Source organism: Prenolepis imparis, unplaced genomic scaffold (assembly GCF_030444845.1).
Source record: "Prenolepis imparis isolate NDT839.2.m4 unplaced genomic scaffold, iyPreImpa1.0 SCAF_7, whole genome shotgun sequence".
Lineage (NCBI taxonomy): Eukaryota > Metazoa > Arthropoda > Insecta > Hymenoptera > Formicidae > Prenolepis > Prenolepis imparis.
The window spans coordinates 5,363,952-5,384,393 of record NW_028141165.1 but is presented as its reverse complement, the minus strand read 5'-3'; the positions used below and the strand labels follow the sequence as shown (position 1 = coordinate 5,384,393).

The 20,442-nt window shown below is 29.6% G+C and overlaps 4 protein-coding genes across 7 annotated transcripts; 2 read left to right on the top strand and 2 right to left on the bottom strand.

Moving 5' to 3' along the window:
* Nucleotides 1–298: 298 nt before the first annotated feature.
* Nucleotides 299–9,733, bottom strand: LOC145938299 (phospholipid-transporting ATPase ABCA3). Of its 2 annotated transcripts, none has more exons than XM_083041795.1 (25): nucleotides 9,105–9,733; nucleotides 7,990–8,607; nucleotides 7,573–7,877; nucleotides 7,173–7,331; nucleotides 6,835–7,075; nucleotides 6,586–6,753; nucleotides 6,277–6,464; nucleotides 6,027–6,191; nucleotides 5,837–5,945; nucleotides 5,588–5,742; nucleotides 5,338–5,499; nucleotides 5,196–5,267; nucleotides 4,956–5,094; nucleotides 4,626–4,863; nucleotides 4,395–4,554; nucleotides 4,055–4,265; nucleotides 3,446–3,967; nucleotides 3,245–3,370; nucleotides 2,889–3,107; nucleotides 2,521–2,793; nucleotides 2,128–2,432; nucleotides 1,895–2,042; nucleotides 1,599–1,809; nucleotides 1,270–1,483; nucleotides 299–1,169 (listed from the first exon to the last, which is right to left on the bottom strand). In XM_083041795.1, the coding sequence occupies exons 2-25, from the start codon at nucleotides 8,303–8,305 to the stop codon at nucleotides 963–965; spliced, it is 5,013 nt and encodes a 1,670-aa protein (XP_082897921.1). In that variant the 5' UTR covers nucleotides 8,306–8,607; nucleotides 9,105–9,733; the 3' UTR covers nucleotides 299–962. The 2 variants fall into 2 exon arrangements, with proteins under 2 accessions (XP_082897921.1, XP_082897920.1); XM_083041794.1 differs by having other exon boundaries at nucleotides 9,284–9,733.
* A 404-nt stretch (nucleotides 9,734–10,137) lies between these two features.
* Mrpl14 (mitochondrial ribosomal protein L14) lies at nucleotides 10,138–11,141 on the bottom strand. Of its 3 annotated transcripts, none has more exons than XM_083041792.1 (3): nucleotides 11,023–11,141; nucleotides 10,555–10,777; nucleotides 10,138–10,460 (listed from the first exon to the last, which is right to left on the bottom strand). In XM_083041792.1, the coding sequence occupies exons 2-3, from the start codon at nucleotides 10,739–10,741 to the stop codon at nucleotides 10,207–10,209; spliced, it is 441 nt and encodes a 146-aa protein (XP_082897918.1). In that variant the 5' UTR covers nucleotides 10,742–10,777; nucleotides 11,023–11,141; the 3' UTR covers nucleotides 10,138–10,206. The 3 variants fall into 3 exon arrangements, with proteins under 3 accessions (XP_082897918.1, XP_082897917.1, XP_082897919.1); XM_083041791.1 differs by lacking the exon at nucleotides 11,023–11,141 and adding an exon at nucleotides 10,844–11,016; XM_083041793.1 differs by lacking the exon at nucleotides 11,023–11,141 and adding an exon at nucleotides 10,868–11,016.
* Nucleotides 11,142–11,310: 169 nt separating this feature from the next.
* Nucleotides 11,311–13,169, top strand: Mrps28 (mitochondrial ribosomal protein S28). The gene is made up of 4 exons (XM_083041360.1): nucleotides 11,311–12,090; nucleotides 12,173–12,294; nucleotides 12,390–12,569; nucleotides 13,047–13,169. The coding sequence occupies exons 1-4, from the start codon at nucleotides 11,779–11,781 to the stop codon at nucleotides 13,078–13,080; spliced, it is 648 nt and encodes a 215-aa protein (XP_082897486.1). The 5' UTR covers nucleotides 11,311–11,778; the 3' UTR covers nucleotides 13,081–13,169.
* Nucleotides 13,170–13,231: 62 nt separating this feature from the next.
* Nucleotides 13,232–19,556, top strand: LOC145938038 (lipopolysaccharide-induced tumor necrosis factor-alpha factor). Its single transcript, XM_083041363.1, has 4 exons — nucleotides 13,232–13,591; nucleotides 17,509–17,682; nucleotides 18,048–18,312; nucleotides 18,744–19,556. The coding sequence occupies exons 2-4, from the start codon at nucleotides 17,514–17,516 to the stop codon at nucleotides 18,844–18,846; spliced, it is 537 nt and encodes a 178-aa protein (XP_082897489.1). The 5' UTR covers nucleotides 13,232–13,591; nucleotides 17,509–17,513; the 3' UTR covers nucleotides 18,847–19,556.
* The last annotated feature ends 886 nt before the right edge of the window (nucleotides 19,557–20,442 follow it).

Below are 20,442 nucleotides of genomic sequence, written 5' to 3'. Positions count from 1 at the left end.
TGGATACGCTTTTTTATATACACAGATTATGATTATATATGAATTTCGAGATGTTTTTATATGTTATTCTTTGAATAAATAAAAGGTGTATTAAAACGCTGAAATATAAAAAACTATTTATAATTTACTTTTTATATACACAGAATTTTATAATCTCTAAATTCTAAAACTCCTTTCTTTTCTATAGACCAAATTATATATATATATATATATATATATATATATATATATATAATTATTAATTATATATTATATATATATATAATATTATATTATATATATATATATATATATATATATGCATATATAAATAATTTTGATAGTTTAATACTTTTACACATGTTAAATGTAAGGGGCCTGCACTCTTCAATTAATCTATTATACATAATACTTATTTTCTAATCATGGATTAAGATATATAATGTGAAATGTACATTTTTAAAAATAATAGTTTATCATATAGACATAGTATAAACCGAACGTTTGCCTTTATTTAAGGAATGGGGATAAAGGTGCACACAGAAAAGGACTCGCTGTGCTCCTCGGAAGCGACAAAGAACGCAAGGAACACGAAACAGAGTGTTTTTTTCTATCTGCATTTCTCCACTCCTTAACACTCCAGATATACTTTATGTGTTGATTTTCAAAATAGTTATATGATTATGTGAATTGGTAATATCATTGAAAGTAATTGATCTACTTATACAAAATATGATTTTTTTGCAATAAGAATGTGCTATATTGTATCTGTAATATTTTCATTGCAATGTAATTCAAACACAGAAATTACTCAATTGATGAAATACTAAATACAATGACTATAATGTAGTAATAACTATTTCATCAAATAAAATTATTACGTAATCAATTATATTTTAACATAAACTGACTTATAACGTAATCAATATATGTTATCAGTCTGTTTATTTAAGTAAATTAGCATCTATTACGTCATATTCAATTTATACTTCTTCATGACTAGTAATACAAGCTGAAGATATTTTAGGCATTTCAATACCTCTTGCAAACTGAATGAAAAGTTGTTCTAAAGTTGCGGACAAAACAGCATAATCCTCAATGCAGCTATATTGTTGCTTAAGGTCTTTCATTGTATCGTACATTTTTTCCCACGTTGTGTTACAATCAGTTACATGGTAGGCGAGAAGACCCTGTAAGACGGACAGAAATTAATTATATCAGAAAAAGAAAATAAAATTAGTATCTATCAATAAATTGTGGATGTGCTTTTAAGTGAAGTACAATCATTACCAAATTATCGTCTCTAATGTCGCATGTTAGAGTGGATTCAATAATTATCTTAATATTTTCAACATCCGTGTCTGATCGGCCCGGATTTAATTTTATATGAATATCATAGCCAGCCCCAAATCGTTGCTTTAATTCCTGACTTGGACCAACACAGACCAATTCACCCTTCACCATAATAACTAGTCGATTGCAAAGTGCTTCACATTCTTCCATACTGTGGAACAATATAGTTTTAATATGTCGGATTTAATAAAAATAAATATTTATTCAAGTGTAAACAGCGAATATATATTTTACCTCAAGTATTTGTATACAATTCTAATAGATACCTGTGAGATGTAAGTATAATGGCTTGTCCTGCTGCTTGACACGCTTGTAAAGTATTCCATAGCGACCGTCTAGCCGCAGGATCGACACCAGTTGTAGGTTCATCCAGGAGAACAAGAGTAGGATTACCGATTAGAGCCATCGCGATGTTTAAGCGTCTCTTGTTACCACCGCTGTAAGTACCACTTGGTTGCGCCATGCAAGCAGTTAAATCTGAAAAGATACATACGTATGTTGTCACGTACACTATTTTATATAGAATGCTTCTTAAAATTCTACATTACGGCGCTTGACGCACTTAATCTATTAATCCATTTGTTAACTTCCAGTTCCACGTTAGAGCTTGGTATGCCGCGAAGACGAGCGAACAATCGTAAATGGTCGAATGCGTTCAAGGAGGGTATTAAAGCATCGGTTTGTGGGCAGTATCCCATCTCAGAAAGATACTACACACACAGAAATTTTAATATTTTAATAAAATTTTAATAAATAATATAGTGCTAAAGAAATTAGAGTGTAAACTATTGTTACCTTCTTCTTGTTTGAATGAATTTCCGCTCGTCCTAAATACATTATACCACTGTTAGACATTTCTTCTCCGGTTAGCATCCGGAAAGTTGTACTCTTCCCGGCACCATTTACGCCGAGCAATCCGAAACATTCTCGCGGTTTCACTCGAAAACTGATCTCTTTCACGGCCATTAACCTTCCATAATATTTGCTTAATTCGTACACTAAAAAGAGGCTGTTATCTTCGTTTACTGGACTTTGTATTAATTCAGAATTATTAGCATCTGTAGTATCTGTTTTGAATTCTTGTTTCGTAGCGTTTACATCTGTACATAAATCCAATTACATATTTAATATTAGTTAATTTTTCTTAATATATTTTTTAGGAAATATTCATAATTATATACATCTTACTTTGACTGTTAATTTTGTTGATTTCTAGCGCTACTGCAAGTTTCTCTTTCTTCACTTGATCGTCCATGTTTTCTTGTCCACATTTTAGCTTTGTACCAATCATCTTTGCGAGTAATTTCGAAAATATTTTTTCCTCTAGCATCATCAATATAACAAAATACAAAATTGGTGTTACAGATAAATATACTATACTTTCTTCAAAATTCACATCATCCTTAAAATCTTTAAAATAAGGCAGTGGTTTTTTGCAAACTCCATCTGCACAATCCATACCTGAAAAGAATAATGATAAAGTAATTTATAAGTTCTCTCTGTCGCTAATAGAGCAACTGTAAATTACATTTCATATAAAAATTGCACCGTCTTACCACAACAAACATCACCAGGTATAAGACAAGCTATGTCTTGAAGATTATTTGGTAGACGACGACATCTTGCATTTTGTACAGCTATGATGAAAAAGGATAGCTGACCATGGAACAAACTTATGTAAGGAATTAGACGGAAGATTCCTTTCTGTATAACGTGTAGCGGGTTAAGCCAGTCAAAGTTGTGTATTACTTCATGTAAGAGATACTGTATTAAAGCTGAAATGATTTTTTAAATTTACTTATTTCTTATACAATATTTACTTGAATATTTTTAATTATTCAATTCAATATGAAATTTTTAATCATATTTTTTTTTCAAAAAAAGACAAATATTATATATACAATAAACTTACCAAAACCAAGAGGTGCGAGACCCAAAAGGGTTATTATTGTACTTCTCGATTTATTCATAAAACTGAATATGTAGACGAGAAGTAAAACATTAATACCGAATAACATCAGAATCAATATCGTACATACTGCAAAAAAATAAGCAAGTGAAAATATGTAAAAGAGATAAAAATATAATTAGAGTTTTTTATTAATAAACTTACATATCTCTGTTTTGTAATATAGACGAAGATCAAGAATAATATCCATAATGTAGAATGCCAAGGTAATAAGCAATACGCACATTGTATATACCAGAAAATCAAAAATGAACATTGTGCCCCAGTACGATAGCGATGTGACACCAGTCATACGTTGAAGTTGCTTAACTTTCGTAGTTGTTTCCAGCAGAGGATGCACAACAAACAACGCCACAGTGGGAAAGAAAAATGAACAGAACAATAAAACGCGCGGGAGCGACTCCGCTTCTGGCGCTTCTAGTCTAGACGAAATTAGCGTGTTCGGCAATTGTTGCCTGGATATCTCAATCGAGTATTGATCACCAGCAAAAGCTTTGATGAGAGTATTACTCAACAAATTCATTGTTAACGGCACGCCATGGAGTGCTATGCCAGAATAAAAACCATTAGCGAATATCATGCCGTTTCCAGTGGCATTAAATTCGGCAGATACGACAAAATTGTTACGATATTCCGCGATATTTCGCAGAGAAAATATCAAAAGAGCTGTAAGAAACAAAATGCTAGTAAAACTATTGTTTAATAATTTTACTGTTGTATTTGATATGAGATCATTTATTTGATACACTTTACCATTTGTAACGCTTATATCCGCTAAGCGTTCTGCTTCGCCAAAATGCTGAACCACATCTCCGTATTTTTGACTAATTATTTCATTGCCTGACGAATATAAAACTTTCGGATATCTGTACATGCCGAGATTTAATGGAACAATATCTGTGGAATCGCTTGGTAAATTGTAACTTAAGGCCATGAAAAACACCGACAAGATAGAAAAAATTATCTGAAAATATAAAACAATGAGATATTAATGATAGAAATTTCACTTTCAATGTATTGTGAAGAGAAATATTAATAATGTAATGTGTACAGTATATTTGATATAAAGAAATTATTGAGGAAAAATACATACAATCATTAGTAAGGTACTTATATTTTTCCTTGTATATGTGAATTTCTTGGCAAATAATGCTAGTATTGATTGCATACATAGCGCACTCCCTGTAAGTTTGCCTAATGGCGCTGTAAATAATTCATTAAGATGTCTTCCATTATCTTCTTTCTTCACAATTCTAGGACAAATAGTAAAGTATAAGAAATTATCAATAAAATAACCATGGAAAATAAGTTTCAGAAAACATACTTTAAAAAAACTTCTTCCAAAGTAATCAAGGATACGCTAATTCCAGTAACTCCTAATTTTTTCTTTTCACTTTCTACTTTATCTAGTGATTGCGGCAGAGAATCAGTATATGGTACACTTAAAATGATTTTTTCAGTATCAATGCAAAGTTGTTGCGTTCTCGAATCAAATTTATTTATAACTTTTTCAGGAACGCACCAAGATTTTGTTGATAAAGTAACTTCTATATGACCATGACCTAAAATAGAATCAAAAATTATGATTGATAGAATAACGATTTAATTATGTGTCATATTTAAATATTAGTAAGCCCAATATATAATATCTTACCATAATGTTTTTTCAAAAACATTGCCGTGCCGTAACTTTTAAGACGACCTGAATGTACTATTGCGATTCTATCACCAAGTATGTCAGCCTCTTCCATATTATGTGTACTAATCAATATTGTTTTCTCTCCTCTAAGTTTCTGTCGAAAAATATTAATGATGCAAAATGTACAACATATTGTAACATACATGCACATCTAAAGATATTATTGGAAAAAATTCAAATTAAATTTGTGCTTACTAATATCATATCCCATGTGTCCCGTCTAGTTTCAGGGTCCATTCCCGATGTCGGCTCATCCAAAATTAAAATCTAAACGTAAGTTTATTTTTAAGAGATTAAAATAATACAGTGCGAATTTTATACTTATATCAAAACTTACGCTAGCATCACCAATGAGTGCCATTCCGAGGCACAATCTTCTCTGTTGACCACCAGATAGTTTGCTTGGAAGAAAATCTTTCTTTTCAGAAAGCTTCAGCTTAGCAAGTAAAGTATAAACATCTTGCCTGACTTGCTTCCTGGTCTTATTCTTAGCTTTCAACTGCCATAACATGAAAATTGTATATAAAAACATAATATATATTTAACACAATTGTTTTTTATTTCACAAAAATTATTGTTATTCTTACCAAGCCAAAGAATTCTATCTGTTCAAATACATTTAAATCAGGAAAAACCATGTTTTCTTGAGGACATAGGCCTAAATCCTTTCTAATACTGTGTAGATGCTTTCTTATATCTTTGCCGTTTATGAGTACTTTTCCTTCCGTCTCACTTGTCACACCTATCGAAAATAAATATAAGTCCCTTACAAAATAGCCCTTACAAAATAACATTTTCTCTTAAAAGTTATTTTGTGATGCAATGTTAATATAGACCTGTTAATATAGACATAAGCGTGGTTTTGCCTGCTCCATTATGTCCAAGCAGAGCAGTAATTTGTCCTTTGTAAAAGTCCACGGAAATTCCTTTCAGTGCATGAACTTGCTAAAATATAGTAATTTAATATTAAATTCATTACAAAACTTCACACAAAAATATAATATTTATCTTTTGATATATGCTTACAGATTTTCGTAGCCAGCTTGTTGTATAAGATTTCTTAAGATTACGTATTTGTATTCCAGGTGTAAGTGTACCACTTAATACTGATTCAAAGTCTTCATTAGCTTCCTTATCGTAATCAAACTCAACAATTTCTTCGTCCAGAGATATTTTATTCTTCCTGATACACTGTAAAATATGATCGTATAAAATTATTACATCCTATATGTAATATTGCTTCCATTTTATTAATAATCTTTATATATAAACTTGCCTTCAAAAAATACAATGGATCCTTTCGAACTCCGTATTTACCAGGAAGTAGAGCATTTATATAAACTGCAAGTGTAAAATGTATCACAGCACCCAAAACTGAGAAGAGGAATATGAAACCTATACTTCCTACAATACCATATTCCGCATTTCCAGGAACAAAAATATTGTCCCATTGAATACCGATTACTAAAATAAAAGAAATTGCTTATTTACAATATATATGTATAGTCTAAAGTGTAATTTTCTAAATTTTCTTTAATAGATTAGTGATACAGCTAATAGATACAAATATGTTGGAAGTAATTACATTTGCTTTCATGTGCATTTGTTTCTTGAAGAAATCTGAATAGCAGAATATTTGGAAATATTATACCCAAATATGGTATTATTCCAAAAGCTTCTTCCTTCCACATATTTTGATGAAGCGACAATGCTGCCGTATATATGATACATATAGCAGTTATCACAAAACGTGCTATAAAGAGATATCATCAATTAATGTATTTGAAAAAAAAAAAAATGTTATTTTATAAAAGATAGAAGAAAAATTATTTACGTTTTGTAAAGTAAGCTGCAATGTGCATGCCGAATGTTATAAGATGACCAATGTGTGCAGTAAATACGAGCCAAAATATAAATGCATTTCCATATTGCAAGTAGGCTTCAACATTTGTAGAAAAAGTATGTTTAAATAATATAATTATTGGTACTACATAAATAATGCTGAATAATATTCCTGTGATTAACCAGCTTAATAAATTGTAGGCCAATTTGACTCCATTCATTGCCATTAAAACCTGCATAAAACAATAAGACAAATAATTTCTCACAATAATTATACACATGAATGATATAGAAACAAAAAATAACACTACATAATAACTATGTACTCACATTTACGCCAATAAACTTCTCTTTTGATGCATAGTTGGCTTCTATGCAAAGTGGGATTAGAAAAGCTATAACTGCAAATGTACAAATTACTTCACGTAGTATCATATCAGCTGTGTCCATTTTGACGTATGGCGGATAAGGCATTCTTTGTATTGACATCTGAAAAATACATATATATTAAAAAATGATAAGAAATATGTAATATTGTCATATACAGCAGTCGTATATTATCTAATGTCTCCATATGCAGCCATAAATATTTATATTTATCACAACACATTTTAATAATAAATTATTCATTTTTATTAAAATGTATTTATATATTTCATTTTTAAGTTTTTAATTTATATATTGCTTCTTAAATATATTTATATACTTATTACTCTTTCGAGATTTATACCTTTATGTTTGACATAGACATAGAATTTGCTGCTGCTTGATTTATAAGCGCTTTATCCACACACATCTGAACTTGTACAATTGGAACCATATCAAAGTACATTGTAGGTGATGTACTCATATGTTCACCTAATATAGTTTGGTATAAATCGTATGGAATCTTCCAAGAATGTCTAATTTTATATTTTATGGTACTTTTATTATATTGTTCAAAAACAATTGCTACCACAGAAAGTATCGGATTTCGTGCTTGAGAAAGTACATAAGCATCTGTCATTTCAGTCTCATTACAGAAGCCTTTCATATCTGTAAAAAAAGAAAGATCATTATATTAATATTTTTGTTAACTATTAAAAATTCCTATTAAATAATCATATTTTTTCTGAATAATACAGCAATTTTTTTAAGCAATATTTACTTTCAGACACAAGTCCAAGACAATTTCTTGCAGACTCCATGATCTTATCTGTATATACACTTTTTGGCAGGTAATATACATTATTTAAATCATTATCAAGTTTTTCCATTAAGTCAGCTTGCGTTTGTATAGGATAAAATGTGGTTTCATTTATTATAACTGGCGGACTAGCGCTAAAATCTCTCACAGCTTGTAATAATGCAAATAATCCAATAGGTATAAGAGCTTGTAACAATATTATCATACGCCAATGTCTCATGCGTACTATCAAGTCCTTGTATAGTAACAAGCCAAAAATTTTCAATCCACTGGCCATTTTTGTTTTAACTTTGAAGGTAATCTTTTCAACAAATTATTAGTAAACTCTAAATAGTGTATATACTGTTTGTCATTGAAAGTACACGAAGGCTTCTGAATAATTTACTAGAATTGATGCGTATGTTGGCTTCAACTTTAAGCGTTTTACATAATAAATTATATATAACCTTGAAATGAAAATGATATCAAAATAGTAAAGCCAATTCAATATAATTTAGCATATTTTGTGTCAAAAGATTTTGTTTATTTCTTTATCAAATAGGAGGTAGTATCTTCTTGTGTTGTCATAGCAAATTTCACCTAAACAAATAATTTACATATATTACACAATGGTAAGACAAAACATGTACATAAAACATTCAATAATATTCAAGCTATAAATATTTTTGCAATCTTAACATTATAAATAAAAATTGTAAATATAAATTGTTTGATAAAACTTGTTCAAATTTACAAAAATATGTTACACACAGCACAAATAAATATTTCAAACTGTATAAGGTTAAATACAGTCATGTTATATTGAATATTAGAAATTGTCTGAAGAAAATGAGATTTCCAAGAATCTATTCTTCCACAAATAAGAACAATAACATTCTTTATTTGATAATATTATCTGACATATATATATATATTTAAGAATATTCAAAATGTGTATTACATAATAATGCTTAATTGCACATTCTTACACAATAGATATACGAATATAATGCAATTATATTCCAATCAATGCCAAATTCGCACTTATTGTTAGTGCGTAAAATAATTTTAAAATTTATGATAAAATATATACAGACCTATATTTATTTCCTGATTGTCTCACACATTATGTTATTGTTCTCAGAATATAAAGAAAAAAAGGTAGCAATACGTAAAAGGTAGTAACACGTATTGGATATCGTTACACTCGATATATCCTTAATAAATTTATAAAAAAGTGATGGTGAAATGATAATTGTTGACATAGATTACTCACTCAAAAAAAGACTGCGTTATTTGATTGAAAACATATTTCGGAAACACATACAGTTGATACGAGAAAATTATTTCGTTTATAAAGTTCCATCTTATCGCATTATCAAACTCGATAACTCGGCGTATCTTGAATTTTTGCGTAAAACTCGATAAGATAACTCGGCGTATCTTGAATTTTTGCGTAAAATGTCAACTGTTTGTTCACATATGCTACAATACGATAACAATACACATTATTATAACGACGTTTGACACGCAACAACGTTCGACGTCGGCCGTCAGACTGCGTCAGTTGACAATTGACAATAAAAAATGCGAGTTCGATAAAGTGACGCATCATATAGAGGGAAAACTACACCCAGTATAGTCAATGAGTGCTATAGTATATTGAAATGAACCTTCCTGTACTATCCTATAGCAAATTGGAGAGACAGATATATTGTTGAGTAAATATTTATTAGCGATAAAAATGATATGGTGATATGCAGCTTCGAGGAAATGTTATGATTCATTTTATATGAATCATTTTAGATAATAAAATTGGAATTAAATATGAAGTCAATGTTTTTGATTACGATACTATAGTTTGATAATAGGATCAATACATATCATATATCATATCATGTATTTTTTGCATGAATTATCATTTTCTCACCATTGAAGGTTTATTTCAGTATATTACAAAACTCAATATGACAATTATATATTAAAGAATATTTCAATATATTTATAATTGAATAAAAAAAAAAAAAAAAAAACATTTCTTAATAAAATAGCAGTTCAATCAAACTGTAAGATACAAGAAGACACAAAATAATGTACTTTTAGATGTTACGAGAAATTTTGCAATTGATATATTAAATAACTACAGTATTAACATTTTATTGAATTAAGCGATACACATACAACGATAAACAAGATACGCTATACAAATCTGGATGCAATTGCTATCAATTTGGTATAATCTGCTCCTTTGCTGTGGGTTTTCTCCTTCATTTTTGTTCTAAGCATATGTGGGATGGGTACCTGTATTCTTGTGCCTAAAGGTGTTCCATTATCATCGATGAGCACCAAATTGTTGCTGTCAAATCTGGGAACTTTAGGTGCCTGAGTCTGCTTTAATCCAACCAATATACCCTTTTTCTTCTCTCCTCTTATGGCAACTAAAATTCTATCTCCTACAAATAATTTATACCGTCGTTCAAATAAATTTCTGTATAAAGAGAAAAAGTATTTCTCACAAGTATATTTTATTTCTTTTTCCTGTCTCACCGATGTATCCAACTCCAACTTTGTTATAGACGTGTATGCATCGTGGTGGTCTACCCTCTGTCATAGCTTTTCTTCCTATTTCGCTGTTATCCACTACTCTCAATCGACTTAATTTAATTATCTGATTTGCAGGGGCTGACGTGGAAATTTTCCTGCTTATGATACTTAACACCGAGGAAGGCAACATTATTCCGAGAGAGATAGAGATGCCTTTTAAAACGATCTGAAATACAATATGTATAAATTGCATAATATTCAAACGTTAACTGGTTAACTTCACTTCGCTCACCGGTATATACAAAGTGCAACTAACGCATTTGATATATAAATGACAATGAGATTAAATTAAATTAACGCTTAAACTGACGCTACAAATATTTGATCGATCAATCGGGATGGAGAAATCCTTATCTCTTTCGCTCTGATCAATCAAATGATTCAAATGATAGAAATGATTGAAAAATTTACGTGCTATAACAGTAGGAAGGAGGAATAAAAACACGGCCCACAGACGTAATAAAATACGTAGATGGAACATCAGCCACCGATATGCGCGCGCGTTCGACTTTAACCTTCAAGTGGCGCTGCGTCACGTGGTCGCGCGGCGGTCGGAATTCGACGGCGCGGAGTGGGGGTGAGTGGTGGGGGGATGCGCGCGCGGCGCACGGCGCACCCCCCCACCACTCACCCCCACTCCGCGCCGTCGAATTCCGACCGCCGCGCGACCACGTGACGCAGCGCCACTTGAAGGTTAAAGTCGAACGCGCGCGCATATCGACACGCGCTCTCTCCCTCTCGCTGTAAGCTAATCGACTATTCACAGTCGAGCATTCTCTAAAGTCCCTAGAACAAAAAAGGAACGTGCATTCAACTGAGTTATGACGTCACAAGTGAGAATTATCTGAGTTTTTATGTAAATGGAAAGCAACTATTGTAACATAACCTTAAATCTAGCGAAGAAAGAATGTTCAATATCGCTACGTATATAATGTCGTTCTATCGATTAATTTTTTTCGGATATTTCTAATTACGTTTATCTTAAAAATAAAAGCTCCCACTTGACGAAATTCCAGAGGTAGGATCAACAATTTCCAGTCATACAGGTTTTTCTACAACCTACAACAGAAATCGTAACGACACCGCGACAATTTTTACATAACCTCAATTCTGCTGTAATCCACGATTCGAAACGTGACGATACGAAACGGCATTTTTATCGCAATTATGAATAAGATACATCGTCTCGAGAGAACGTTGACATATTTGCGCTCTCTCAACGTCTTCAGGGTGAATTCTACGAGATGTTTCAGCGCGGAAAAGAATTCAGAGGGAGAAAGCAACGGCTCGCCGATCTCGGAATCCGGTGTCGAGAAAGAAACGCAAGTAGAGACGAAGGAAAATACGGAGACAACAGAATCTGAGGTAAAATTGAGCGGTTTCGCGCAAAGTTACGACAGGTTCTCGTACATCGATGATAAAGTCCCGGAGAAACCCAAAACGTTCGCTTCTCTAATTCGCAACTCCAAACTTGTCGATGTAAATATTTCGCATTTATATATAAAATATTGGTTCTTTGCCGAGCATGTAATATTAATTCAATAATATTGATTTTTTGCAGCTGGGAGATCCTGAAGGAAAATTAGTAATCGGTGAGATTTTTCAAGTAGTTGGTGATGATCTGTATATTGATTTTGGATGGAAATTTCACTGTGTTTGTCGGAAACCTATCAAGAATGGACAGTGCGTATTTAGATTTATCTTCTTTTTACTCTAAAACAAATATTTTATTTCTTTAAACGATACATGCTGTTATTATGCAAATGCTATACTTTTAGATATTACGTGAAAGGATCAAAGGTTAGATTAAGGATAAAAGACCTGGAATTGTCCACCAGATTCTTAGGTGCAACTACGGATGTAACTATTCTAGAAGCTGATTGTGTTTTATTGGGTTTAATATCGTCACCGTTACAAATAGCAGAGCAAAAAACAAGGATCAGTAAGCCGAGAACAAAGTACGTTTAATAATATTAATTCATTTATATATATGTTGAATAAAATCTATTTAATATGTCTATGCAATATGTATAATATAAAATTGGCCAGTATTTCCTTTAAAATAACTGTTACATTTTATATGAATGTAAACAGTTATTTATCTGATATGTATCTGAAGTTATGTTATAACAATTCAATTTTTTAATTAAGCGATCAAAGCTCTAAACAAATTGTGTTATATTTTTAAGGAAAAAGAAGTATATCATATCATATATAATATAAATAAATATGATGTTTTTTAAAGTCACCCCAATAGAGCCAAGCGCGAAAATTAATTTTAATTTAAAAAACATATTTATTTATTAATATTGAAAGCCGATAAAAATATTTCTTAATTTATATATATAATATAAATTTAATTTTAAATATGTATTCTGTAATTTTTTTATATTTTTTTTGATTATATTTTTCTCATATGTATATCTATCGCATAGATTCAAATATCAGTCGGAAATATCATTAGATTAAGGTTGTGTTGGAAAATCTAGTCACCAAAATGGGGGAAGTTACTCGACCAATCGGAACGCTCCTCTACCCTACGAGCGAATTTTCGAACGCAATCCAATGGAAGCGCCGTGATTGGTGGACGCGTGTCGCGTGAGAGTCGAGAAGTGGGGGTCGAAAATGCACGCGAAGAGGCCAGTCTTATTGCAGTCGTTGTTACAGTTGCGGTAAGAAATTAAACGGTTCTAATCTTTCGTTGTTTTTTTTTCCTTTCTTTTGACATCGTCGTTTCGCGCGTTTTCCTTTCATCTTCCGCGAACAAGGAAGATTCACCAGTGGCATGGATCACGAATCGTACACCGAGACGCATAACTTGTGACAGTTTTGTCGCATGAATCCGTGTTTTGTTACACGGGCCCTTACTCCATCGCGTTTTATCCACCGCCAAATCGAGTGACGGAACGATAGCCTAATCAGTCGGTGGTTATACTACGTGGACAGTTATTTAATTTGCAAAGGCCGCAAAACACACACGGTAAGTACATCGTATGCGTGTGTGTGTGTGTTACGCATTCTTTTTTTTTTTACATATTTCCCGTTCGACAAGTGTCGTCACGATCATATCTTGTTTCTTTCTCTTATCTTTTTTCTTTTCTTTTTTTTTTTTTACGTCGCTCATCTTGTCTGCAAAACCGCAATATTCAATTAACATGGAAACACTTTTTATGTTTATGTTAATTGCTGCTTGAATCATACCATACGAATATAAAAAAAATTGCGTATTGAATGTATATGTGAATCTATGAATGTTTTTTATATGCTCGTTATTTTATTTATGCAGACTTTTATATCTGGCACGAATTGTTTGAAGGTTAAGTCTCTTTTCTGGCCAATTTATTTTGCAAATCTTAATTATTGGGTAATAACTATTTCGCTCTCTAAATGTTACATATTGCATAAATATAATATGTATGCTCAAAGTTGTTAAAAAATGCATAAATATTAAAAAATTTAATTAAAAAATATATAGAATTTTCTTTAACATTAAATAATTTAATTTCGATAATAATTTACATATTTTACATAAGACGTCCAAATGATTCATTTGTATTTGTAGTTGCAGAAAGCATTTGTTTCACAATGCTTTGTGTAGAACATGTATGAGAAATCCTGTGGGAAGATAATTAATAAAAGTATAGATTTTGTATATTATAATTCTTTATACAAGGCTGGATTATTTTTTTAAAATAATGATAACGTGCAAACAATACAAAATACAATGTTTCGTAATAAAATATTTCGTAATAAAAGCACGAGAATATCTATACAAACTAAATAATATGAGATTTTTGTTTTATGATTTAGTATTTTTAAATATAATAGAAAGAAAGATAGTATTTTTTAATTTTTTATTTATTTGTTTAGTAAATAACTTTCTTGTTAATTGCTATTTACGATCAAAAGCGAGCACGTAATGGGGAAAAGGCTCCAGGAAAATTATTACGCGGAAACACAAGTGAAAAGAAATTTATCCGCGTAACAAATCCTATAATCTTGTATATGGGTGTATTTTAGCTTATGTGTGTGTGTGTTATTTGAATCTGATGGATTACAAACACGCGATCTTGTGAAGATTTTTTTTCTTTATTCCGATTCTCAAATGTTTTTGTATAAACTGTTTTATATAACAAAAGTATTGTGTAATATAAACTGCCTTTCGATGATTCAAACAATCTTCTTTTTGCTTGACAAAGCAAATGATTATGAATTCACCAGGAAAGAGAAAAGAAATTATTTTTTTGGAAGATAATTTTTTCTGAGATAATTATTTTCAAAAATTTGCGCACGAATATATCGTAAAAATAATCTAAAATTTTCCATTAACGTTAATTTAATAATACATATTAATTATTATTAGTGAATTATTTTGATACTAACACGAGTTATTAAAATATTACTTTACTTTGGTCGATCAAATTTATTCGAAACTATTGAAAAAATATAAAAATAAAATTGCAAAAAAATCTCCAATCCCGCAAAAGATATTTTTTATACACTTTAATCGATTATCGTATCATATCTGATAGATTAGATTTATTCAAGTGCAGAGAAGTGTAAATATATATGCATGTTAAAATACTACACACATATTAGGTTGACAACAATAGGATAGCATGTAATTCGTCTAAATTATTACGAAATGTTTGACATTATACAATGCACTCGGGATTCTCAGTACAGCTTTCCATGTACTTTGCTGGCAAATATATATCGAGTCTGCGTTACTTAACATCCGCTCAACTTTCTATTTGCGCTCGCGGTCACACATATGTGCGCTCGTTCGTTATTTACATTTAAATGTTATTGCAAGCATTACATACTGTTCCGTGCTATACAATCGTTTATCTTAAGATCTTAAAATTTCACACGTTTCCTAGCTCTTAGACAATATGTAGACAAATATTTTCCTGATGTGCTGCAATATTGTTATTAAAAAATGTATTAGAGAATGTGCTGAATGTATTTCGCGAAAGAATATTTCGAAAGGCTTTCTTCTGGGAATGAAATATTCGGGATTAACATATTTGTTTTATCAAAGATGCCACGAAATTCTTATCGTCAACAGATCAAATTTCTCTTTTTTTATTATAAAAAATATTGGTCGTGAATTATACCGCCCGATCGATTGGGGCCAATGAGAAATCAACATCTCGTTTCGATCCGGTTTATTTCACTTTCTTCCTAATCTTCAGTACGACAGTATTCTGTGAAATGTACAGATGCGAGTGTGAGAGATTAAAGATTTAAACTTGATTCATACACACACGTAACACGATTATTTTGTCATTCGGAATTCATGGATTTTTATATTTGCATATTATACTTTCTGTCAAAAATATAAAGCTATCTTTTCAAATGTTTTAATGTTAAACAACTATGTCTTTGAAGAATATTTCGCTTTTTTTTAAAGCTCCAGTTTGAGATTCTCAAAAAATTCAATTTATTCTTGAATAATAATGTTTGAATTTTAGGGTCTATTGGCATTTAGATTTTATACAGAACATAATACTTAACGTAAAGACCATCGCGAGATACATTGATACTCCATCAGACTTATTTTAGTAAAACTGCGATCGATTTAATTCAACGATTAATTCAACTTTGGCAAATTTGTCAGAAAAATTTTTTCGAGTTATATAATTTATCGTTTTTAATTTAATCTTTCTCTCCATGTATTAGATGACAAAAAAAATTAATGAATCTATCTACATTATGATAAAAGAAATTGTGATAGAATAACTTATCAGTATTCTTATAAAATTTATCAGTATTGATTGATTGTCAATTAAGTTAACTTGGAGTTTGGTGGAAACGCGATAAAGAATAATTAATTATATAATGCTATCATGCGTGAAACTAAAAGAAATTTAGAATATTATAAAACAATAAACAAAGAAATAAATTAAAAATACGTGAAAGTAAAATTAAATAAAAATCTTTTTTCGATATTTAAAATATCATATGAATTTGTGCAAAGACATTTATTAGCAAAGGCTTATAAATCCTTCAATAAGACACCATAATAACATAATTGCAGTAATTATAAGTATACACATTGTAAATTAGACACGATTGATTTCCTATTATTACGTTATTATATTGCATGTATACATGCATAAGATTGATTGATAAAGTACTGCTTGCGAAATGCGCAGTATCTTTCCGCATTTTTATTAGTCTCTTGAAAAACTTGTTACAAATACATTAATGTTAATTTATAAGCAAGAAAAATAAGAAACTATTCCAATTTATATGTATTGTAGAGAATTATGGATCACCTTGACTTGGTAATTACGTGATTACATGTTCAATTTTTTGCGGCTGAAATCAATAAATTTGTTAGTGTAAGTATTCTTTTATGTGCATTTTAATGGAAACATGAAAACAGATGTTATCAAAAACAAAAGAAGAAATATGTGAAATCAGATATTATTCAATATTAATATTAATTTATTATAATAATAATTAATATTAATCTTGCGCGTCTTTCTATGCTTAAAAACTCTTAAATCGACATTTTTTAATTTTTTATTTACTATAAACGTAAAAATAAATTATAAGATTATAAAATTATTTACTCATCCATATAAATATTTAATCTCATCTATATTGTAAATATCTACTTAATCTTTATATTACAAAAATGTAAGATTTTAATTCGCATGATGATATATGTATATTTATTTAAAAAAGAGGTAGAAATTATTATTTATATAAATTAATTATATAAATGAAAAAAATATTAGTTTTGCGTGACACACATTTACGAAAAATGAGTGAAACAGAATATATTTAAAATTTTAGAATATCAAAAAGATTTGAAAAATAATAGTTTTCACGCACACACATATAAATGTATAATATAATTTTTAGTTTTTCTATTTTTTCTAGAAAAGATGGAGAAGAATATAGGGGCGACTAATGTTCAACCCTCGGCTCCTCTGCCAACGGCTCCACCATCTTACGAGGAAGCCATAGCTAGTACAGGAGGAGCACCTTTATACCCTCCAGTTGGTTCCGCACTATATCCCTTGGGAACTGCGCCAGTACCAATGCCAATGCCATGTATGTAATATTTTTAAAAAATATGTAAAGAATCAAGGATTACTTAAGTTTAAAAAAGTATAAGTATATTATTTTTTTTCTTACTTTTATTATACTTTTATTTTTTTTAATTTTATATTATATTTTATTTAATATTACATTTTATTTTACTTTATTTTTAAAATACTTTTTTTTTAAATAATGCTTTGTACAAAAAAGTTAATGTGTGTAATTTTTCTAGCCTTTATTCTAAAAGAAAAAAAATGATTTCGAAAATTGATAATATATTTATGCTTTTTGAAACTTGAATATAATTATATAACTTTTTTCAATGATAAGAGGAAAGTGCATGTGTAAAATAAATTATATGTATAATGCAATTTTAGACATTCAACCACCAAATCAAACGACGATGCCAATGCCTTCCATATATCCAGGCTCGAGTCAATCAACATCGCAGTCGCGTTTTAATGCCGAGCCCAATTCTGCATCGCGACCGGAAGTACGAGTTATTCATCCTGTAACGTACCCTCTAGGACCGAACTCCGTGAAATTGTCCTGTCCGTCGTGTCATACCGATATCAAAACTACCACGATATCGGATCATCAACCCAGTGCTCATGTTTGCTGTATTGTGCTTTGCTTACTCGGGTAAGCGACGATCTGTTTACTATTTTATTTTAAATTCGTGTCTTTTACGTATCTCGATTATCTAATAAAGTTATTTTGTTTTTCCTTTGATTATTATTGAAATGTATATTTATTTATTTGTTTTTTTATCATTTTTTGTTGATTGTTTATCAAAAATTTTATAAAAAAATTATATCTAGTTTTAATTGTTTTTATTATAATTATTTTTATATTTATGTTCTTATCAGTTATCAAAATGCGAATTATTGTTTTCACAATGATAGTATATGTAACATTTCCTACAAAATAAAATGTCATATCGTGACTTAAAAAATATATACTTATGAAACGTTATCTTTGATGTCTTGTATATATTATATTATGAATGATAAACTCAGCTATTGATAAGTTTTATATAAATAATTACATGTTTTGATGATTTCTCGTTTCAGATGCTGTCTCTGTTCATGCCTACCGTATTGTATGAGCGCTTTTATGAGTGTTCATCATTTTTGTCCAAACTGTAAAAATTATATTGGCACGTGGAAAGGTTGATTGCAAGATTACATGCGTGTATGCATAGGTTCCAGCTTTCCGCATAAGAACAATTTGATATTCTTCGCTTATTACACATTAAGGCAACAAAAAAGAAGGATTGCTGAGAATGTAAGTTATACTATGCAATTCTTCATACTTGAAAGTTATTACATTGCGATATGCAAAAGATAATAATTTATCAAAGTCAGGTCCTGATCGATGTAGCATGTCGTATCAATTATAGATACAGACAAGAGTGAAGTGTGGATTATATGAAAGATTACAACGATTCCGAAATTTCTCTAAAATATTTTAAATGTTAATATATTAATATTTTTGATTATAAAATTCAATGTTATAAAATTAATATTTTTTAAATATATAAATAATTTTTTTTTTATTTTATTTTTTGAATATATTAATGATCTAATATATTGTATAGAAATATTTTTTTGTTATATTTTTTAAAAAGATATTCAGAAAGAATCATACGTGATTTTATCGCTAGAAATTTGAACACTTTAATTACTTGGAATATTTTTGTCGTTGCTAAAAGGAAATGTTTAAATCAGTTTTCTGTGTCTATCTATGTGAGACGTATTTTTTTATAATTTTATTTTTTTTTCTATATCTATATAATTTTATATTTGCTTAGCAAGAGTTTAATTATATGCGTGAACAATGAAAACTGTCTTACATATATTTTGTGTCTCAAATGATATAATACTGTTGTATATTTTTATTTTTGTATTATATATATACATACATATATATATATATATATATATACATATATATATACATATACATACATATATATATATATATATACATATATATACATATATATATATACATATATATATATATATATATATACATACACACACACATATATATATATATATATATATATATATATATATATATATATATATATGAAAAACAGTCTTCGTAAATAATAGATAAGATTACGGTAAGTGTAAAAAATATCTTACTTTTTCTTTCTAATGAAACCTAATGTGTTAGAACGCAAATATATATTTAAGCGTGTCTTCACAAATTTATTTGAATATATTATTATACAGGTACATATGGAAATAAGTGCATTGTAAACAAGATATATATTTTTGCGAACAAGATAAAACGAAATATGCGAACTTCTATTATAGAAGATTATAGTATGTTAAGAGCGTGTAAGTTATATGCTCGATTCATTAGAAAATTATTAGTACGGATGCATAAGCAATCGAGATAAAATTGATAAGCACTAGGGCAGCAGAACTTTTTAAGGAAGTTCCGTGTCTTGCGCGTTATAATTCTATATTTTTCACTTTATTTCTACTTTATCCTTAAGTTTGATTAAGAAAAAAATTGAAAGAATTAAGAGGAATCGTCTAACATCTCGATGCCGAGCGAAACTCTTTCTCTCTGGTTTAAATTCCTCAAACTATATATATAATTAAAAGTCGTTCAATTGTATCAGTAGATCCTTAAACTTTTCCACCTCGTATGATATTTTGAAAATCCTAGCTATCTTTATCATTACGTCTTAGCTAAAAATTCAAAATACGATGAGATTCGTGTGCGCGCGAATGTTGATATCGAAAAAAT